Here is a 23,462-nt window from a genome sequence, read left to right as displayed (position 1 = left end):
CAGACAAGCGGAAGCACTTGTCGTATTTCTTTTGGTTTTTCTTGGCTAGAAGCTTTTTCCAACTTTAAACCACCAGCACGACATCGAAAACAGAAGAGTAAAAATTAATAGCAATGTTCGCATTACGTATCTTATACCTAAGAGCAATATGGAGGGAAAAGAGGGAGCTTTTGGAGAACTGTTTTTTTTTCGTTCTTTAGAACCAGGCTCGAAACAAGACACAAAAAGTCGAAAACATGGAACCATAAAAATCTAATTACTGGAACCTTGCGGCTATGAAATGGGTATAATAGATTATCAGGTCTCAAGCTGTATTTTTCAGATGTATCTTTTTCAAGAAAAATATGTTCAGAGGATAAATAAACAGGAATTGAATGGTTTAAAATTGAGAGCTCTTAATTTCAGTTCAGTCGACTACGACAAAGAATAACTTGAACCTGAATTACAACAAATGATATTTTATCAAGTGAAAAATTTTATGTTTGATTGTAACAAAACCAAACAACAGAAGTTTTATTAATAGAACTGGGAGTGTAATAAATATCAACAAGATGGATTGGAATCTTCAAATAGCAATGAACTTACTCGTAAAAAGTCCTACAATGATATCACCGGTTTATTTCCTTCACTAAAGAAGCCGATTCACTGAATATTTTTGCCGTGAGCGCTAACTTTGTGCCGGAATCGTAAAAGTGACAGCGTGCTTGGAATAAATTATGCTAACCATTTTTGAATAATTTACTTCTTACTCGAAACCAGCGGAAGATACCGATAGCTGAATAATGCAGATTATGAAATATGGAGAAACGTTCAGATTAGTTTCTTCTTCGAATTCAATTATTAAGTTCCTTATAGCCTTTCATTGTTTCTGGAAGGAGTTTTTAAGTATTGTCCTTTTTTGGATGAGAAAATCTCATTACATGTTTACTTTCAACACTGATTAAAACCAAACTTTTGTTACGTTCAGTCAATAAAAACAACATAGAAAGACTCATGAAATAAATTCATATATTTGCTGTTGTGTATTGATTTAAAATTTCACACCATTCCATACCGTTTGGAATGTTCAGAGAATTTTTTTTCCAAGAATTTATTTATTTTGGGCCACATTTCATCTCCCATTGGATTTAAACTCAATCGAAGCAGAGCGCTCGGAAAACTCGAACACGACAACCTGTCAGCGGCCCAATCAGACCGAGCGATGCCCTGAAATAGGGTCTGTGATTCATTGGAATCCGTGTACACATGACAGCGGCTTGAGCAGGGATGAGTAATTAACTTCTGGCTGCCAGATCAAATTGATGGAAATCGTGAAGAAGGGTAAAGAAGTTAGAAGACATTTTTTCATCATCTTTCATAATCACAAACGGATGTAGTAAAAAACCTTAAAGTTTTCTCACTACATCGAACTGGGAGAACTTGAAATAACAAAACCAAATTTCAAAAGACAAAAAAGACAAAAAAGACAAAAAAGACAAAAAAGACAAAAAAGACAAAAAAGACAAAAAAGACAAAAAAGACAAAAAAGACAAAAAAGACAAAAAAGACAAAAAAGACAAAAAAGACAAAAAAGACAAAAAAGACAAAAAAGACAAAAAAGACAAAAAAGACAAAAAAGACAAAAAAGACAAAAAAGACAAAAAAGACAAAAAAGACAAAAAAGACAAAAAAGACAAAAAAGACAAAAAAGACAAAAAAGACAAAAAAGACAAAAAAGACAAAAACGACAAAAAAGACAAAAAAGACAAAAAAGACAAAAAAGACAAAAAAGACAAAAAAGACAAAAAAGACAAAAAAGACAAAAAAGACAAAAAAGACAAAAAAGACAAAAAAGACAAAAAAGACAAAAAAGACAAAAAAGACAAAAAAGACAAAAAAGACAAAAAAGACAAAAAAGACAAAAAAGACAAAAAAGACAAAAAAGACAAAAAAGACAAAAAAGACAAAAAAGACAAAAAAGACAAAAAAGACAAAAAAGACAAAAAAGACAAAAAAGACAAAAAAGACAAAAAAGACAAAAAAGACAAAAAAGACAAAAAAGACAAAAAAGACAAAAAAGACAAAAAAGACAAAAAAGACAAAAAAGACAAAAAAGACAAAAAAGACAAAAACGACAAAAAAGACAAAAAAGACAAAAAAGACAAAAAAGACAAAAAAGACAAAAAAGACAAAAAAGACAAAAAAGACAAAAAAGACAAAAAAGACAAAAAAGACAAAAAAGACAAAAAAGACAAAAAAAAACAAAAAAGACAAAAAAGACCAAAAAGACAAAAAAGACAAAAAAGACAAAAAAGACAAAAAAGACAAAAAAGACAAAAAAGACAAAAAAGACAAAAAAGACAAAAAAGACAAAAAAGACAAAAAAGACAAAAAAGACAAAAAAGACAAAAAAGACAAAAAAGACAAAAAAGACAAAAAAGACAAAAAAGACAAAAAAGACAAAAAAGACAAAAAAGACAAAAAAGACAAAAAAGACAAAAAAGACAAAAAAGACAAAAAAGACAAAAAAGACAAAAAAGACAAAAAAGACAAAAAAGACAAAAAAGACAAAAAAGACAAAAAAGACAAAAAAGACAAAAAAGACAAAAAAGACAAAAAAGACAAAAAAGACAAAAAAGACAAAAAAGACAAAAAAGACAAAAAAGACAAAAAAGACAAAAAAGACAAAAAAGACAAAAAAGACAAAAAAGACAAAAAAGACAAAAAAGACAAAAAAGACAAAAAAGACAAAAAAGACAAAAAAGACAAAAAAGACAAAAAAGACAAAAAAGACAAAAAAGACAAAAAAGACAAAAAAGACAAAAAAGACAAAAAAGACAAAAAAGACAAAAAAGACAAAAAAGACAAAAAAGACAAAAAAGACAAAAAAGACAAAAAAGACAAAAAAGACAAAAAAGACAAAAAAGACAAAAAAGACAAAAAAGATAAAAAAGACAAAAAAGACAAAAAAGACAAAAAAGACAAAAAAGACAAAAAAGACAAAAAAGACAAAAAAGACAAAAAAGACAAAAAAGACAAAAAAGACAAAAAAGACAAAAAAGACAAAAAAGACAAAACAGACAAAAAAGACAAAAAAGACAAAAAAGACAAAAAAGACAAAAAAGACAAAAAAGACAAAAAAGACAAAAAAGACAAAAAAGACAAAAAAGACAAAAAAGACAAAAAAGACAAAAAAGACAAAAAAGACAAAAAAGACAAAAAAGACAAAAAAGACAAAAAAGACAAAAAAGACAAAAAAGACAAAAAAGACAAAAAAGACAAAAAAGACAAAAAAGACAAAAAAGACAAAAAAGACAAAAAAGACAAAAAAGACAAAAAAGACAAAAAAGACAAAAAAGACAAAAAAGACAAAAAAGACAAAAAAGAAAAAAAAGACAAAAAAGACAAAAAAGTCAAAAAAGACAAAAAAGAAAAAAAAGACAAAAAAGACAAAAAAGACAAAAGAGACAAAAGAGGCAAAAAAGACAAAAAAGACAATAAAGACAATAAAGACAAAAAATACAAAAAGACAAAAAAGACAAAAAAGACAAAAAAGACGAAAAAAAAACAAAAAAGACAAAATAGAAAAAAAAAGTCAAAAAAAGGCAAAAAAAGACAAAAAAGACAAAAAAATGTTTTTAAAAAGTATGTATGTATGTATGTATGGTTCCCCCATCGGTAGCAAGGTCCTGCCTATGTCTGTGTGGCTTGGCCTTCGAATTAAATTCTAGGGCTTCCACGGCCGATGGTTCGTCGAAGGAAGGCATCCAACCCTCAGAAACGTACAATGGTTGGCAACCCACTCCGCTTGCAATAGTTTCTTCAGGTTATCCCCAGATGCATTCCCTCTAAAAAATCCCTACCCCAAACGATAGAATATGGCCGTAAGGAAAATTACTCACAAAGTCTGATTAATATGATTATATGAATGAATTATAAAAATTTGAATGGTGTTTTGTTTAAAAAGGATACGTATCTGAAAGGATAAAAGTTAATATGCATGTATGTATAACTAAACCAGTATGTATACAAAAAGATTCAGAGCTTTGGAACTATGAAAAGAAATAAATAATCATTTGAACATGATATCAGAAATAGACAGCAACTAATACTTATCCAATTCAATTAGATGTTCTCTGACTGGAAATAATCAAGAAAAACATAGGTTGAATTATCAACCATAGTCAAAACACAAAAGTCAATTAGTCAATTCGAATACTTATTTTTGTCAAATTTTGAATCAAATAAAGAACTTAAAATAATAATTTAAATTATTTGTAATTGAGATTGCACAAATCAATGCTAATTTTGTCTAGTGAAAAAAACTTGATAACATTGTTAGTCGATCGATTATCGTGTTAACTGGCACCGCTGAAACAAATTGTCGCGTTGCTAGTTCTGCTACTCGCCACCGTGGTATTTATAGCAGTAACAACGTTTTTTAAACCAGCAGCAGAGAGAAAGAGATGGAAAAATAAATAAATCGGAAAGATCTCACCCAGGCGTCCTCCAAAATTGTCGTTCTCAGTAAGTGGTATCCTTCTCGAACTGGTTGCCCCCCACAACTCGGAACAAACGAATTTCGGTGATGAACCTTCTCCAACGCCAAAACAAACCTTCTCCTACCAAACAGGAAATGATCATGTGAACTTCTTTCAATGGTGCAGGTATACCCTCTCACTTGCACTTATCATAATCACTTGGAGAGAATCCACGCAAAATTTCACTACGAAGACGGCCATTTTTCTTCCAAACAGAGTTTCGACGCTTCACTCTATATTCTGTTTTCAACCCCGGTGGCACAGATTTTCACAAAATTACTTCTTTGCATTTAAATAAAAATAAAATTAGCCACATTTAGACTTTCTCACTACATTTCATCATCTGATCACACCCCAATCCAACAGACCCAGCACTATAAAAACTTCTCTGGCGCCTCACGCAATTCAGTTTAAACGCTTGGCTTGTATGAGCCAAATTTCTGGTTTTTTACTGATAGAACACTTTTCAATTACAACCTCAGACACTCCACTAGCCCAATTATGCACCATTTAACTAATATACAACCCGTCGCTCCAATGAAAAACCGCTCAAAATATCCTCGCTTACCGCGCATGAAAACCAACTGAACCGTACCGCACGAAGTCCCCGACGCGAATGACAAAAAAATGTTTTTAAAAAGTGAAGAAAAAACATTTGGAATATGTAAAAAAAGATACTTTTAGTCTGTCACATTGACAAGGATAATTCTTAAAATATTATCTGATCTCAAGCTTTCTCCAGTAAATCCACACAATAAAAGCGAAATTGCTACGAATCAAATATTTTTTATTTCTCTTTTGAAAACTGTTTTCTAAAACCATTTTTCATCAAATGTTTTAAAATATTTTTCGGTTGGTTTAAGCTCTACCATCTGCCACCCAATTCAAACTGAGTGCGGTGGAATGAAACATTGAAATGTCCAAAACGAAATCACAAAATCGAGCTGAACTTGTCAGGTTTTCTTCTATATAAGCTTAAAGAACTGAGATGATGTTGTTTGACAGATCTGTGCTCCTCGACTGACTGAAAATCTTCGCATCTGCATCGTTTCAAGAGCATTTTTCCCGAGACAGCAATACTACCGGACTTATAGAATGCCTTTTATCGACACAAGTGGAGAAGTGTTTATTTTAGAGGGTGTAAAAATTTTACGGCTTTTTCGAACCCAACTGTTGATTTTGTACTTTGTTGAAGTGGTTTATTGAATTGACGTTTTAACTGGTAGCAAAGAAAGCGAAATATGAAGTTGAATATCGACAATTTAGTTGATTCGTTTTTTCAATATTTACAAGCATAACAATAAGGTTCGATATGAATAAATCTTCAAATTATGAAGAACTTTCAGGTTAGTCATCACCTGTTTGAATCTGATTGGTGAATATTTTCAAAATGGTTTCAAATCTTCAGGTCGAACTTCAGCTCGAACGTTAAAAACTAAGCTTCCATATAATGGAAGAAACATGTGATAACAGTGATAATAACCCACCCCCACGTATTTTTTTTCTACAACCGGCAATCATTCAACCAAATCAGCTGACAATCCTACCCCAATACAGAGAGCGGGAGTTAACAGATATAAAATAGAGGGGAGAAAAATAATCCCGCAGGTCAGCACTTTGTCCAATCCACTTAACTCTAACCGGACCAAGAGCACTTTCATCATAACATTGCCATGGCATCGCTCTTTTTTTTTGCTTCCATTTCCATCAATGATGTTGCTGATGGACCAAAATCATTCACGGTCGAGTGACTTTGGTAATCCGGCGACACATTTGACATCCAGCAGAGAAATAAAAAAGATGACTTGCCTCTAAACAGCAGGACAAAAATGATGGATTTCTATTCCCGAAACTAAAATGGTACCTACTACAGTTATTTTTTCCTTCTTCGGACGTTTCTATGCTTAAGGAGCAAACAATGGTCGGCTGAGCTTGATCTTTGAATGATTGGGGAGCAAATTTTTGGGGGAAGGGGTCAAAACACGAAATATATGCAATAATTTGATGACAATCAGTGTCGGTGTCCGCTCAGGCGCTAAGAGGTAGGCATAGGCGTCTGATGATAAATAGTAATGTAATTTTGTACTTTATCATATTTGAAATATGAACATGTACGAATTATGATTCGCAGTTGAAGATTTTTAGTCTCATTATCTGAAGCTAGAATTTAGGGATTTTATTTTGATTCTGAGGTTAGAATACCCAAGTAACAATAAGCACTAAAAAATAGCAACACTATATTCCCATATATTAATAACTCTAATTAATGCTTGTTTTGCACTACATGCTTATATAGGGGAGATAAGGGCATAATGAGCACCCGAGGCATAATGAGAACCCCTCTTTTCTCAGAAAATACGCATTTTGTAAAATAAAATTTAGTATGATATAGTTCTGTTTTTAACAGGGAATTAATTTTTCAAAGAAAAAGTAATCTCTTTTAAAAATACACAAAGTTATGTTTTAAAAAGTAGCTTGATTGTCTGGTGACGAAAATATTATAATTTTAGAGCACCACCCGCATAGCAGAAAACCATACTATGAATCTTTCGAATTATTCGGTTCTGATTACATTAATAGTTAGAATTTATTTAGGGTCATCGCTAATGTGCCTTCGCTAGAAACGAGTAAAAACTATTTCTAAAAGATACGATTAATCTTTCAAGAAACTAAATGAGTAATTTAGCAACGCGCCGATAAGATAAAATATTGTTCCTGGAAGATAAAACTAATAATCATGAAATAAAATTGATTATTTTAGCAACGCGCCCAAAATTTTTCTGCTGTCATATCACACGTGGCCGAATTTGTGCCGCAAAAAATTCTCTCCCGGCACAGTTTTCGTAAATATAACTGTTTTAAGCCGGTCTGGCAGCCAACAGCACCAGTTCCGAGGTAGCAAGGGATCAGTAGCCGACAGCGCTGGTTCCGGTTGTGCGAGGGTGAGTACACCGACTTATTTATTGTTAGTAGCTAATTTTTCTAAATATGAATAATTTTATGTCAGGCGCAGGTAGACGGGTGTCTCGCAGGCCTGCCTTCTTAGGCAAAGTCGATGAAACGTTGCTGGCTGGAGAGCAGCGGTCAAAGGCGTCTCTAAAATCATGGAGCAGACAAAAAAATGGAGCTGGAGGACAAAACCTGGCAGAAGCACTCGGCTGCTCCAAACCTGAAATTTCGGTTGTGAAAGTTATATGTGAACAACAATATTGTGTGAAAAATGTTTAATAAACAGTTGTGAAAAAATCCTGATGTTTTGAATTTATTCGGAATATTAATAATCGAAGATAGAAGGTACCTTTTATAATTTTTAATTGTTAAAAGATCTTTAGAAGATCAGCTGTAGCGTCAGCAAAATATGAAATTGAAGATTAAATAACGATAACATCTATCGTTTAGTTACAATTTTGATAAAGAAAAAAGCCAAAAAAAATGAATGGTTACTCTACTTAACGACCCGTTCGCTGTATCGTAAAGTGCGCCCAAACGATTCCATCTCATGGAAAAAAGACTACCTTAATCGTACATTAATAATCCAAAACTATAAAGCTAATCTTTCGTGTGTCTTAGGAAGAAGATAATGACAATCGTTATTTTATAATACTGATTTATGCGGGCAGAAATTAAGCTTTTATGATCGATTTAACATCTCAACCGATAATACGTTTACTGAAACGTAATGTTTGGATTGTTTCTCACATTTTGCAATCGTTAAAGTTTTAATTTTACACTTAAATTGTCTTAAAAATATTTTATTACTTCAATTTGTTGACTAGAGGCGAAAAGAGCACTTCTCGTGAAGGCATATTGGGCGCACTGTCTAGCACAATATCATCTCGTCGACGTCAACAGTTTGTTTGTTTTTCTCGTCGGTACTTGATGTGAGTGATGGTACGAACATACAAAAAAAACCGGGAGGCAGAGTAGGTCAAAAGAGGCCTTGGAAGCGGCTCTTACCACAATAAGGCGAGACGGAACATCCATCAAACAAGCCGCCAAGAGCCTTCATGTGTCCCACACATCGACAGATTTCCAGTTTAAGAATTTGTTCACTATAATCTTTGCTGTTCACTTCCCACTCGATTTTGAAATATTTGTACTCCTTTTGTGTTTGAATACGTAACGATGAAATTCTTTGCTTCATTCTACGACAGAAAATGCTCATCTTGCCTCGATTAATGGTGCTCATACTGCCTCAGGGGGGGGTTCTCATTATGCTTCTATAGGGACCGATTTTCAGCTTTCGACAAAAATTTTTAAAATGCATTTTCAAACGATTTTTTCTACTTTTTCAAGTTTCAGCCAGTCATCAAATAGACTCTTTCAGTGACTGAACACGAAACAGTGATGAAACTCACATAATGTAGTTCTTTTCTATGGTTAAATAAGCGCTCTCCTTAAGGTGGCCATTATGCCCCCATCTCCCCTATTGCAGAATTAATGTTGAAAAGGCGAAATAGCGGGCTGAATAAATGCTATCACAACATAGCCTTTAATAAGCATTACAAATGCTGAATTAGAGCACCATCAATACGTCATTTTTCGCAAGCCGTATAAAAGCATTAACAATGTATACCTACTTAGAACACCTTTTAATTATTCAATTGATTGATCATGATTGATGTGAAACGGAAATTCAAAATGGAAATTAATCTTTGATTAATTAAAATGAACAAAAATTTAAAAATAAAGTAAATCAACCTGCTAAATGAAGGATTATGCCTGCTTAATGAAGGGTTCTATGAAATAAGAAGTGTTTATAATTGAATTATGAATTCCTTTGATGAGTCTCGAACCGAGGATCCCGCAGCAGCCTTTCTTCCCTTGAGCCTTTACCATTCCGACCACTCTTGATGCTTATAAGGTAGGTGAAAAACATGTACTTCAAGTACTGTTTGGGTCACACATTAGATTTAAAGTTTTATAAAAGCTTTATATAAGCATTAACCAGAAGATTTAGTGCTACAGTCTTGATGCTTGTTAACTTTATATAGTAGCTATATATGCATATCGTGCTATCATTAGTGCTATTTTTTTTATAGCTTCTATAATAGTAGCCTACTAAAGGGTGATACGGTCGAAATTTGGTCAAGGGAAAATGCGTGTAAATCGGTGAAATCGTTTATTTAAAAATTCAAATTAAATTTCTTCTTCGAGTTTAATTACTATAAAATTCAGCAAAAATATTCAGTTAGGCTTCCGCTTTTCCAAATCCGATTTGCCGGGCCTTACGCTTCACCCCTGCCATCAGATTGTGTACAGCCACCTTGTCCACCTTCTTCGCCGCAGAAAGCCAGTTTGCCTTGAACTGCTGCTCGTCCTTAGCAGGTTTTTTGGTCTTCTTTAGGTTCCGCTTGACAATAGCCCAGTATTTCTCAATTGGGCGGAGATCTGGCGTGTTGGGAGGGTTCTTGTCCTTGGGAACCACCTGCACGTTGTTGGCGGCGTACCACTTCAAGGCCTTTTAACCGTAATGGCAAGATGCCAAATCCGGTCAAAACAGTACGGAACAACCGTGTTTCTTCAGGAAAGGCAGCAGACGTTTATTCAAACACTCTTTCACGTAAATTTCTTAGTTGACAGTCCCGGAAGCTAGAAAATGCTGCTTTTCAAGCCACAGGTACAGATGGCTTGCCAAACCAGATATTTCTTCGCGAACTTTGACAGTTTCATGTGCTTGAAAATATCTGCTACCTTTCCCCTTCCTTTTGCCGTATAAAACTGCTGTCCCGGAAGCTGCTTGTAGTCGGCTTTGACGAAGGTTTCGTCGTCCATTACCACGCAGTCAAACTTCGTCAGCATCATCGTGTACAGCCTCCGGGATCGCGCTTTGGCCGTCGTATTTTGTTTATCATCGCGATTTGGAGTCACTACCTTCTTGTAAGTCGATAGTCCGGCTCGTTTTGTAGACGATACACCCAGCTTATTTGCGGCATCTCGGAGAGAGGGGTTAGGGTTTCGCTTGAAACTACCGGCAACTCTCTTTGTCGTCTCAGCGGCTTCCGGTTTTCGATTTCCCCCCGTTCCAGACTTCCTGGCTGTCGACAAACGTTCCCCAAACACTTTAAATACATTTGTAACGGTTGATTTGGCAACTTTTATCGATTTTGCCAGCTTTAAAAACGAACACACACATATAGGATCTCAGTGAAACTTCATGTTTCTTTGAAGAGATCTAATTTTACTTAACTCTAAGGCGTACATCTTTCGAGGATATTATGGCTAGCATCTTACAAATGCTAAAACCATCAGACCACAGAAAGAGTACTATATGTGCCGTGATCGGGATTCGATCTCATGGACTCTGGCTTAGAAGACTGGAACGCTATCCTCTAGGCCACGACCGGCGGCTTTGCGTGCGAAAAGCTTGGATTTTAGCGATGCGCGAGCAAAATTTTGATACGCTGCTCTTCTTCCTTGGACGGCATTTTGACAACTGATTCGAAAATTTTGAGCACAATAATCTTACTGAAAAATATATAAATATCTCGTTGAGATATTTTCGAGTTCTTATTTTGATATGCTCTCCTGATCGGCAAGACTTACTATACCAACTTTTATGTTGTTTTCTCGCTCTTCTTCTTGTTTTGAGTTTTTCGCTGTCCGATGCCTCTGCAACCAGATATTGTTCGTAAGCTGCTTTCCGCAGAGCACGCCAGTTATGTAGCAGCGTCTCAAAGTCTTTCAGAGAGAGAGAGTATCTCCTTCTACAGGGATCTCCACCAGGTGCCGCAAGGTCTACAGCAGAGGTGCCAGGTGTCCTGATTTATCAGGATTTGTCCTGATTTTCGAGAGACCGTCCTGATTTTTCAGAAACTTTCAAGTTGTCCTGATTTTTGAAAATTGATCCCTAAAATGTCCTGATTTGTCCTGATTTTCATAAAAACCTCTCAAATATAATAGAATTTGAAGTTAAACTATGAGAATATCTAATAAATTTGTTATAAAATAGTTCAACCCATGTAACATTTGGTAATTTTTGATTCAGATGATATTAAAATGGTGTTTTTCGATATGAACTGCAGGCCAGCCAAGAAGCTGCGTACTGTTGTTGCATAAATCAAGGCGTTTAAAGCACTTGTATTGCGCCTTTACTTATGCAATCTAAGCAGAGCTGCTTAATATTTTCATGAATCAAGAGGTGTCCTGAAAAATCCTGATTTTTAGCTTCGCGTTGTCCTGATTTTTGATGAAACCACCTGGTACCCCTGGTCTACAGACCCTTTTTGGACCTGGGAGTTTTAGTTTCATTGCGGCCTTTGAGAGATGGTTTTCTCCCCTTCTTGTGATGTTCCCCTTGTACAGAATCCGATATATTTTTACTTTTTTGTTATGGTTTTATTATTTAGGAGATTTCTAGTGGTATATTTCTTGACACCTCCGCAGGCTCTGTGCCACTCTTGCACAGAGGCAGGCTCTGTGCCACTTCTTATCTTCCGCTCATAATTCCTCAAGCTTTTCCGGTTCCGAACGGTCAGAGCCATAGTGTTTAGACCAAAAACGATTGTCGAAACAATAACTGTAGTGTAGATGCTCCTTACTAAATCCCACGGAGGCTTATTCTTTCTGATAGAGGGGAGGAGCATCTTTCTCGCATTCCTTTTAGGCAGCGTTTCCTTATGTTATCTGGCCTGTTGAGAGTTGCAGTGATGTTGGTTCCTAGGTATTTCATTTTGGAGCTGGATAAAATACTCATTTCACCCACTTTGAAAGCCTCTTCCCTTGCGTTTGTGGTTGAGTAAGGCTCTCTGACTAACATTTCAGATTTTTCTGGATGGAGAACTAGCCCGACTTTTTCGAGTAAGGGTTCTAGAGCCGTGACGATTGTGTTCAGTTTTACAAGGTACTTGCAAATAATAAGGATATCATCTGCATAGGCCAAGATTATTGGTGGTGTGATTTGTTCGTTTTGTCCTATTGATAGTTCCGGAAATGCTTCTTTTAGCTGGCATAGCATCAAGTGTAGCACAAATGTAAACAGTCTTGGCGACAGGGGGCAAACTTGTTTGACCCCTTTTCATTTTCCATGGTCTGCATTTTCAGAGAGACCCATCGTAGGTGTGTCATCTCCAGTGATGGTAAATTTCGCCCGTCACGCTTGACCCGGCTAGTTTTGTTTCTTCAATCGACTGGCACTGTTCTCAATTGACGGAGCCTCACTACTCGCATGGCGGATAAAGCACGACAACAATCAACATTTCTCCATCATCGACTGGCGAAGCTCCTACACAAGGTCAAAATTTCTCCTGAGAGTGACTGGCAAATCTCTTCAAACTTCGATCGGCTGCGTACGGCAGGTACAACTAATTGAACGACTTGCTCGCAGAGAGCAACAATAGCAATAAAAAACCGAAAATTGCTTGCTGGCAGAAGCAACAATAATAATAAATTCTTTTCTTTTTCGTCTTCGGCTTGCTAGCAGGAGCAACAATAATAATAAATGCTTTTCTTTTTCGTCATCGGTCGTTTGAATGCGATTGCTTATAGGTCATTCTTTTAGCTTCAACTGACTGGGGAATGAATGACTGGCAAACGAAGTGACTGGTCGTTAAGGAACAGTCAACTGAGTTTGACGGACCAAGAGGCTTCACAGTCACAGCTTCACGCCTCATGACGATGAATTTTGCCAAGCATGGTCATCTCTTTCAACCCCAAATTGATAATGCGATTGATGAGATATTTCGGGATTTGGAAGAATATGAGAGCTTCAACCAGGGCAGCTTGGTTCACTGAATCAAAGGCTTGTTTTATATCCAACGAAAAAACTGACAGTGGTATTCCGTGATTCCAGTACTTATCTAGGACCCTTTTTGAGGAAAAGATGTGGTCTTCAACAGACCGGTTTGCAGAAAAGCTAGTTGATAGGAAAGGATTTCCGTCAGATGCTTATCAAGTTGCTGTAACATGTAGGTAGCAAAGATTTTGGATAACATGCACATCGTGATCCTACGAAAGTCTTCGACAGCTTTTGGTGACACTACTTTCGGAATAGGAATTTGGACTGTGTCCAGCAAATCTGCGGGAGCTCTTTTCTCTGTCCAAATCCGACAGATTAGATCGTGAATAGCATCTAAGTATTCATCAGGGGCGTTATTTTAAAAGTTCTACGGTCACATCTTCAGTTTCAGGGGATGTGCCGTTTTCGTAACTCTTCATTATAGTTTCCGTGGCAGCTCCCGACGGTGGATTATTCCTTAATCCGGATTCCTCCAACAAGTTGATCCTTGATTCAGTGCTTGATTTGTGTAGGGCTTCTGTCCATTTGAATTGATTTTTGTTGCTGTAATTTGTCTTTCGGTTCGCACAATTTTTGTTTGATTTGAGGAATTCGTATTTCTTTTTTTTTCCGCAGGCTTGGGTCAATTTTGTCAATGTTTCTGAAGAAACTTCGCCAGGTTCTCCAAGTATGTTGCTTTTTAGTTATTTCAAATTCTTTTATTGCCCATTTCAGCGCGGATTCAAATCGATCAATGTCTGGGAATTTGTTGTGAAGTTTTGCAGGGATTTAAATGCTCGGTTGGTCTTAGGAGACATTGGTTCTTTTTTTGAGATAGGAATGCTTTCAATAGCGGCTTCTTTGACTATGTTTTGGATCAAGCTCCATTGATTATCAATATCATCGCTCTGATGGTGTTGTTGTAAACGCTGACGATCTGCGTTTTCAAATCGCTTCCTTTTCTTAGGATTGTTGAGCAGTTTCACATTCCATTTTGGGTTCCGTTCACACTCTGCAACTGGGTGGTTCTGAATACTGAGAGTTCCGTATTGTGGCTAAGAGCATTCTGTGGTCCGTTAAAAAAATCAAGGTGTTTGTGTTTTTATGGAATTTGACGACACTTTCATTTTGCTGGCACTTGGTAACAGGATATGATTTATATGAGATCAAGATTCTTCATTGCACCACGTTTCCAGAACAGATTTAGAACTCGCAAATGTGTTGCAAATTTTCATATTGAACTGTAAGGCGAGATGGGTTAGGAAAATACCATTTTCGTTACTGTTTTCATGTTTAAGCATTTTACCTATTAGGTTAACTGATTCTTTAGTCATGTCTTTATGACCTACGTGAGTATTAAAATCACCAACTATGAGGTAGTCATTACCCTTGGCTATACCCAAACTTGCTTTTCTCATCTCATCTTTAAACCAGAACCCTATTATACCGTTTACAATTTCTCCTCCAATGGAGTGTTATTATGTGATAAGAGATTCGTTGACTGCCGGTTCGACCATCATAAACCGTTCCGTTAAGCGGAAGACACTTTTATTTTTCTTAAGCTGTTTCCCAAGGTTCATTTGGACGACCGATGTCTGACGACGGGCGGCAATCCAACTCAAATTTGCCATTCAAGTCATTCGGTGCCAGTTGTTCATTTTGACAAATTGTCGGCAGCTCCTCATGGGAGTTTATCATATCATGCACAAAGTTCAACCAATCCGGAATGAAGCAATTTCAAGACTGCTTATTTACGGGTCTGGAAGATGATTGATGTTGATTTTTTTAAAATATCTATAACTAATTTCATCAAATTTCATTTTTTTTTCAGGGAAATGGATCTGCCAAATCAACCGATAATGCCATCACCTTCGGTTCCTCAGAACGCCATCGTGTCGCCAGAGACCTTCAGCAATCATTCGTCTCCAGCGCAATCTTCTCAACACCTGGTGGCTTCTAGCTCAATACCAAATGTAGCCCATCAAATAGAAGCACAATCACACCCCCAACTGGCCCAGGATTTCACCGCCCTCAACCTGGACGATTCCCGCGTCAGTTCCTCTATCAGCACTCAACCTAACCTAGGGTCCTCTTCGACTTCATCGGCATTCCAACGAATTCACACTCCAACGACGATTAGCGCCAAAACCAATCAGGTGATGATTGCTCCCGGATTCGGAGGCAGTGGAACCTCCCCTTCGCTGGGGAGTCATCCGGGCGTCCTGCCGTCGCCATCCAATGTCACCCGGCATCAGCCGACGTCCTCCCATCATCACCAGCAGAGTCCAACGGGAGCAACGACAGCCACGACCCAACATCTGGCGGTGCTGTATCATTCCTCGCACCATCACCATCTGCATCCGATTCTCAACACCACCAGGAGGCCGTCCAGACTGCCGGATCCGATTTACTACCAGCAACCGCGGGAAATCAAACCGTAAGAGGCCACTCGATTTCATTTTTAATTTTTTTTTTCATTTTCTGCTTACTTTTCAACCTAAAACGAGACATTCCATTTGCAGACAGTTTTCAAAGTGATGAGTAACGAGTTTTTACGTATTTTTTTTCCAGCGGTGAAGCATTGGCTACAACCCTATCGGCACTCTACGGGAAATTACTGGTGGTGATGGGAATCGCTTTTCCCATGGCCGAAGTCATCTCCACTTACATTCCGCCTTCGTTTTATGAGGTGAGTGTCCTGGCCCTTGAGCTATCCTCTTCAAAACGTTCAATCTGAACGGCTACTGTTGTTTATTTTAGGGTTTCTATCTCTATCTCTATATTGGAAGTATGATGTTCCTGTTCTTCATGTATACCACCTTGATTTGGGGTCGACCGAAAACACCTGTCGCTTCACCTGTGGAAAGTAAGTTATCACATAAAACATTACTTTTTTTTATAACACAAAACAAACATTCCTCAACAAATCAACAGAACCTACTGGGAAGAAGATTATACGAAGAACGAGTACGGGCTGTTCGACTACCGACAGTGGAGAACGATCGGATAGCGAAAACGATACAACTGCCAGTTCGGAGCCGAAGGTGATGATCCCGATGCGGAGGATGTCGTTGGCGTCGGCCATGGCTCAGTCTCGGATACAGCATTTCGGAAGTTTCTACCTAAGGATGGGGGCAGTCGGCAAGTATTTACCAATGAGACATTTTGTAAAACTCAAACATAAAATTGAAAAATCTGAGATTTTTAATCATATTCTGCAACAGTAGGTTTGTTGCCTGTGTTATGAAACTTAACTTAGTTTTTTTGACTACTCACATCCACCTCAAATCGTTGAACTCGAAATGCTTAGCATTTGTTTAAAATGACAGATTCAATTTTTATACATCAATGAAAAAAAACTTAATTTCGAAACATACAATCGTTGTTGTTCGGTAGAACGAGTACCACGTCACCATTGATTGCAACTCCGTGATTGACCGAGGTCACAATTTTGTTTTATTAATTTACCAACTCAAAAAAAAAATAAAATAGAAAACATTCAAAATTTTGTACCTTTTGAAGAAATATTTTGACTTTTAAAAGCAATTCGTAGAGAAGCTCAATACCAAAACTCGGGTGGTTTATGTTCCTTATTGAAATAAACTTAAAAAAGTAAAACCAATTTAAGCATTTATAAAGGTTTCAAAATGATTGGAAAGTTAAATAACAGAGTGTAGTTTTACGCCCCATCATGTTTGTAAAAATATATAACATTAATCATTTAAACTTCGTATCTAAGCTATAAGGCTGGAACAAATATCAATTTCTTCTTTTGTCACCCCCCCCCCCCCCCCCCCCCCTTTGGAAATTTCCAAAAATCCGAAGGGGGAAATAAATAAAGTTTGAAGTATTTTATGTAAATTTCGAAAAAAAATCAAATATCCGGAAGATTACAAGACTAAAAAACAAATATTCAAAGATGGGAGTAATTTCACCTTTTATTTTCTTTATTTTATTGAATTTTTCGATAAAAAATTACTTGATTAATAGATTTTGTGAAATTATATTGTATCCAATGTTGTTGCATGCAAGCTTTCTTGCAATTTATTTAAACTAATTTGTTTTTCGCATTTTCGCACTCGCGATGTTCCAACTCCGAGTGACAAAAGAAGGATTTGATATTTTTTCCGGCCTAATTAACAGCTTAACCCTCATCCGCATTAGATTTCATTACCCTAATCAGCACTTGTGGTGTCAATTTGACACCACAAGCTCAAATCGTTATAACTTTTGGCGTGTTAGACCGATTTAAACAAAACTTACATTGAAAGAAACCTTGTAATGTCAGTAAAATATGTTTAGAACATTATATACAGCTAAAGTTACAAGTTTTCTCGTTCAGCATGAAAGAAAAAAAATCTGAAAAAACATGCCTCACGAAAACTGCTGTAGTTCATATATTACACGTCCAAAAAAATATTTGCCTTATGCATATGAAAGCTGAAGTTAATGTCTACATCATGAAGATAAGAAATATTTTTAAAATTTTTTTTTTAATGAAATGGTCACAAAAAGTTCAAAAAAGTGGTCTAAAAAACCTACTTTTCATTCGATTGCTAGTAAATACTGTTTGAGCGATAGTAGAGTTTTAGAAAAAATATGACAACAAACTTTATTCTAATTCTGACATTTTGCTGTCTTTAGATTTTTGATGCAACAAAAATTGAATTTACTGGAATTTTTCAAAGTTAACTACTTTGCGCAATTTTTTTACAAATTGAAATTTCCTCTGTTTTTGTGATCCACCGTCAGGTTGTACCCGGATTTTCAGTGCTTTTACTTAGTTTGGACCAATCAAAAGTATATTCATTGGAAAGCTAATTTAATCTACATTCTAGTGAGGTGCAACAAATCACGCTGTGAGATTTCACAAAAATATGAAAATTATAAACGTAAAATCATTCCTGAATTTCTAGAACTACAAGCACCGCGTCCAGCAAAACGTGTTTGTTTGCTCTCCGAGTAGGTACGGTGGGTGGTTATTTGGGCAGAGAGCGAAGCGATCAACGACCAGGCTTGTAATTGGTCACCATCGTTTGAATTTTTCCGGAGACAATCACCACACATCGTTCGTGACAATCGTGGAGAGTGCAATCGTTTGATCGGAGAGCAAAAAAATGTCAAACGAAATTTTGATCTTTTTTGTGGTTAGTAGTTTGACTGTCATCCCTCTTGCGTAGATAATCGAGATAATCATTCCACATTGTTCGACCAACACATCCAAACATCACCCGGCGCTGCAGAGTGACGAATTTTTTTTCAACAGGAGGGAGTGAATAGAAAAGATTGCATTTGCTTATTGAGTCTGTAAGTTCTGCTGCGTGAAAGAGATAGGCGATGTCGTAAACTGTCGGGAATGATGGTCGTTTGACCATCAAATTATCCCTCTCGTGTACCAAGACACGAAATTTTGTTCGACAATCACACAAAGAAGAATGAATGTCGTTTCGTTTGATGGTAGTCAACTGTTCGGCAAGTTTTCGGTCGCATTCGTTTGATGGCACGAACAATGATACTGATAAAAGCAGGCTGTGCGACTGTCAGAGAAAATGTCGATGGTTTACAAGTCTGAAGCCGACAGACGAAATAATGATGCGTGTCGTACGTTTCTTGGTTGGAAATTTTCGTTTGATAGTAGTTCGCGTTTGCTTGTCACGACACGCATAATTATTTCGTCTGTCGGCTTCGCTCTCTGCCCAAATCACCACCCATCCGCAACAATTATAATTTTCCCCATGGACGTTTTTAATTCAATTCCAATTGTTTCAAAGACTTTTGTATTGCAAGAAAGAAGAAGTCTAAATTTGAGACGATTATTGATGACAATAGATACACCCACACTAGGGTGTCCCAAAATAACATAACTTCTGGGAATCTCACATAATGAGTACATTTTACTCATTGCGTTTAACAGGACAATTTGTGACCAAAATACAATTTTCGAACAGCCATTACTTTTTTGTTTTAAGTCCAATCGAGTTGCAGTCTTGAGGTGAAATGTTAGTCTTGGTTGAAATTTTAGTAAAATTAACATAATCAAGCAATCGATTGGTAAAGAAAAAAAAAGTATGTTGAAAAACCATTTTTTATGCTTCTTTAGAACACCATGTCTCAGAATCCCTTTCACACTTGAGATTCAGTGGAACCCCTTCCTGTTGTCCGATTCCGCTCAAATTTGGCATATGGCCTGATGACTTCCTTAAACCATTGAAGTCTATTTTTCCAAGTATTTTGATTTTAAAGTAGGTATTTATGAAGACAAATTTGATAAATTAAATAAAATTTATCCTAAATCGTGATTTTTATTAAGGATTAAACCGTGAATGGGGGCAAACAACATGTTTTGTTCAGCAAAGTTCAAGTGCACAAAAATCCGCATCTTTTGATGGCATTGGTATCAAAAATATTTTACGCTTGGTACACATTTTGGTCAGTTGAATACAAAATTTTTGGACCAACAATTTTTTTTTCGTGGAAACAGCTTGCTTGTTTCACATTTTGATACAAATTTGGTTCATTTTTCATTTTTTACGTGTAGTATTAAACTCAAACAAAATTAAAAAAAAATAAAATAAACAAATTTTATGAAAATTCATGTACCAGAATTTATTTAAAATCAATTTTTTTTTGAAAGTGGACTTTTTTCAAAGATCGCGCTTGCAGAACCTCTAAACATGATTTTTTTTAGTCGGCCTCATACAAAAGTTTGTTCTGCACATCTTAATCTACCATTTGGAGGGTGAGCTCCCAGATTTCCAGAAGTTATGCAATTTTGGGACACCCTAACTCACACCTTGTCGATCAAGTCGATCATTTCGTAAAAAATTAAAGAAAGCATTGCTTTTCAAGTTATTGTCTGGCTTTAAAAAAGTTTCAGTGATGGCAGCAATATGTATGTTTTGAGTTTTCAAAAATAAAAAGAACTCATCTAGGTTAGCCAGAAAAGATCTAGCGTTCCAATTCATAATATTTAAACACCTATTTGGATCCATGAGGGAATCGTAAAGTCATAATAATTTTGTTAGCATAATTGAAGGAAGTTTGAAAAGCTTCAAACATTGAATTTGCTTTTAACATAAGTTGCATCATTTCCATTAAATTTTGGTGCGAAAATTTTAATTTTTCCTCAGTAATGAATAATAATAATAGAGGAGTATGCGTGGACTCGTGGTAAGCGCACGCGTTTTTTTCGCTTGTCGGAAGGAAATGTGAATTTTTGTTTTCAAGCTTTGGAGAAGGGGGCTGGTCCTTTGCCCTCCGGACAAGCACCGGTGTGCTCTACTAGCAAGATAGCCAGGGCCTTGATGGATGTGCTCCAGATAATATCCAAGCTAAGTCGATTTTTTATATCTTGCCTTTGAATCACATTGATTTGAATGTAATCATTATTGCTGTTGTGAATGTTTATTTTAAAATTTGTGTATACCTAACCTCAATTTAGAAAAGCAGAACATGAAATGTTTCCAGCCATCATTTTTCCATGGAAACGTTTCAACTAATCTAATGCAATTCGAGCTTGCATGCAAGTAGATTTAGAAAAAAGTTTGGATTAAACGATAGGTTTAAAAATATTTGATTGAATATAAAGAATGAAATGGACTCTTCAAAATTTTTGAAAATTTTAAGTTCATCCATATTTTTTTAGTAGTACAAATGATTTGAAAGTTGAGCTTGAACATGTTAAAAGTTATGAAACCGGATGGTTTTAGGTAGAAACATGCGAAGATCATTGGTTATAGTTATTTGAAAATTGAATGCACATAATTCAAAATTAAACGCTTATAATATATGAAACATCCCAACCAAACGAGAAATGTTCTTGCGATCTGAAAACTGAACAATTGATTTAGGATGATTTCGGCAAACAACAAAGAATATACAAAGAGCCCCGTTTGATTTTTTTTTAGTTTTCTTTTTGGTAAAGCTGTTTTGTTATTTATTCAACTATAGAGGCAATAAAACTTATTTTTTTAATGCTGTTAAAGTAGAAATACACAAGTATCTCCTATGTACTTGGTTGATTTTCAAGTTTTTTTTGATGATTTGTGCAATTGTAGAATCAATATGAGGCAAAAAGTTAAATTGCACAGATGGGTTTCCAAAAACGATCTTATACTGGATAATGGAACTGGTATCACAACCTGCATAACAAGTTAAAAATTAAAAAGAACAGAAAGGAGATTCACTTCATTCATCAATTTTCTTTAAATATTTCAAATATCTGCTCATAAATATTCTTCGAAGTATGATAAAAGTATCTTTACACTGAAGAGTCGTTTTTGAAAACACATTAGTGTATCAGTAACAAGAATTAGGAAAACAAGCTAGTTTAAAGAATTTTTTTACTTCACTATTAAACTTCTTATCACTGCCTCAAAGATAGAAATTAGGAGTTTCCTTAAGAAAAATCTAGAAGCATAGGAGATGTAGGAAAACTCGATCGCACCATTCGCCAAAATGGATCCTGATCTGAAACCTTTCCTCTACTAACACAACCCTTTCCTTGGATATTCAAATATAGATTCGCTGACGTATAGATGGTTTCTATAATTGGAGATATTGACTAACTTTTGTTTCAGAATTTTTCAAAATTAATCTTTGAGATATAAATGAACAAAAAGTTGTTAATTGATCCTATGACGTATCCTACTAACAATCCTTCCTTCATTCCTCTACTAGGACGTGGCCGGCGCCGTTATTGATCATTTTCAAAGCTCATTGTGCATTGTGAATGAATTGCTAGTCGCAAGCACCATTATTTTGGCCCTTGCACAAAGCTGATGGCCTCGATCAATCACGGAGTAGCAACCATTGGCGAGGTAGAACTTGTTCAGCTTAACCACGCCAGCGATCAGTTTGAAGTGCGTAAGTTAAACAAATTCTAATCAAATATGTAATCTGAATTTTAAAATGAATGATCAAATCCAAGCACTTCACGTTCAATGATTTAAGGTGGATATGAGTAGTCAACTAAGCTAAGCTAAGCTACGTAATAAATAATAATAATAATATTTCCTCAGTAATCTCACCCAAATCAAGAAAATTGTAAGGATCAGAAAATGAAGGAGAAGAACAGGTTTTTGAATTTGTATTTCGGGGATTTTCCCAAGCCTCCGCATGGGCTTGTGATATAGCTCAGTTGACAAGTCTGTTGTCTCCTGAGCCGATGTCCGCGAGTTCGAGCCCAAGAGTAAACATCGAACACTGTTGTAACGGATAAGTTTTTCATTAACGATCCGCCAACTGTAACGTTGATAAGTCGTGAATGCCATAAAGATGGTAAAACGACTATAATCGAAAAAAAAACTCTCGTTTGTAACTGTCCGAATTCTACATGATTATATCCTTACGTCCATAATTAAGAACACCCTTATGTTAACATTAGGGACAATTAGTGCCAAATTAGGAATGTTCCTAATCCTGTACACTTAAAAAACATTTTTTTTTCGAAAATTATAGCTTGAAATGATTTTGTCAAACCTTAAGTTCAGAAAAAAAAATGGTAATTTAGGTACTAAATAATTTTGTATCTAGGAATTGAAGATTTGGCCTAGTTATATCAAATCACAGAACCTCTGACAAAATAAAGTGAAATTAGGCTCACCCACCTCAGTCAATAGATATCTACAAAAAAGAGAAAGTAATGAAAGAAATGACTTTGTTCTATAGGACCGAGGCTACCTCTGCATATTATCAAATAATATGGTTTGGGTCCGTTCAAATATTACGAAACGCTATTTTCGAGAATTTTCAACACCCTTATGTGGCACATTCGTCATGAAATTTCACTTTTTCACAAAGCTTAAGAGGGGGGTGGGGGGTGGGGATAGTCTAACGGGTAAAAAAAACATCATTTTCACGATTTTTTTTTCTAGAGCTATCGTTCAAACAAATGTATTCAATTTTTTTGCATTATCCAAAGCATTGTTAAAAGTACATTTAGTAATTTTTTCGTAGAAAAATATTGAAAAATGAGCCGGTGACGGAGCACTTTCGAGGATGCCTTTTAGAAAACTGGACACTGGTGGACACTGTATCTCAGCACAGAATCATCTGAAGTCAAAAAGTCAGAGCAAAATATTTTTAATAGATGTTTTTCTAGACCCCAACGTTTTTATTTAACTTAAAAAAAAATTTGTGAAATTTGTGTGGCTGTTTGAAGTAAAAACTACGATTTTTCACGAAAAAATCCGCCATTTTTTAGCTGTAAAATCTCCCCAAAGTAA

General features: G+C 35.9%; 1 protein-coding gene across 2 annotated transcripts in view; it reads left to right on the top strand.

Annotated features, from left to right (window-relative positions):
* Nucleotides 1-23,462, top strand: part of LOC129738824 (proton channel OtopLc) — a 53,335-nt gene that overhangs the window by 10,418 nt on the left and 19,455 nt on the right. For both annotated transcript variants that reach the window (XM_055730134.1, XM_055730125.1), the window contains exons 3-6: nucleotides 15,068-15,673; nucleotides 15,808-15,925; nucleotides 15,997-16,102; nucleotides 16,171-16,377. In XM_055730134.1, coding sequence (XP_055586109.1) covers nucleotides 15,068-15,673; nucleotides 15,808-15,925; nucleotides 15,997-16,102; nucleotides 16,171-16,377 — 1,037 coding nt within the window. The remainder of the gene's footprint in view (nucleotides 1-15,067; nucleotides 15,674-15,807; nucleotides 15,926-15,996; nucleotides 16,103-16,170; nucleotides 16,378-23,462) is intronic.

This window comes from Uranotaenia lowii, chromosome 1 (assembly GCF_029784155.1).
Source record: "Uranotaenia lowii strain MFRU-FL chromosome 1, ASM2978415v1, whole genome shotgun sequence".
Taxonomy (NCBI): domain Eukaryota; kingdom Metazoa; phylum Arthropoda; class Insecta; order Diptera; family Culicidae; genus Uranotaenia; species Uranotaenia lowii.
The sequence above is the reverse complement of the archived record's forward strand: the minus strand, read 5'-3'. Positions and strand labels throughout refer to the sequence as shown.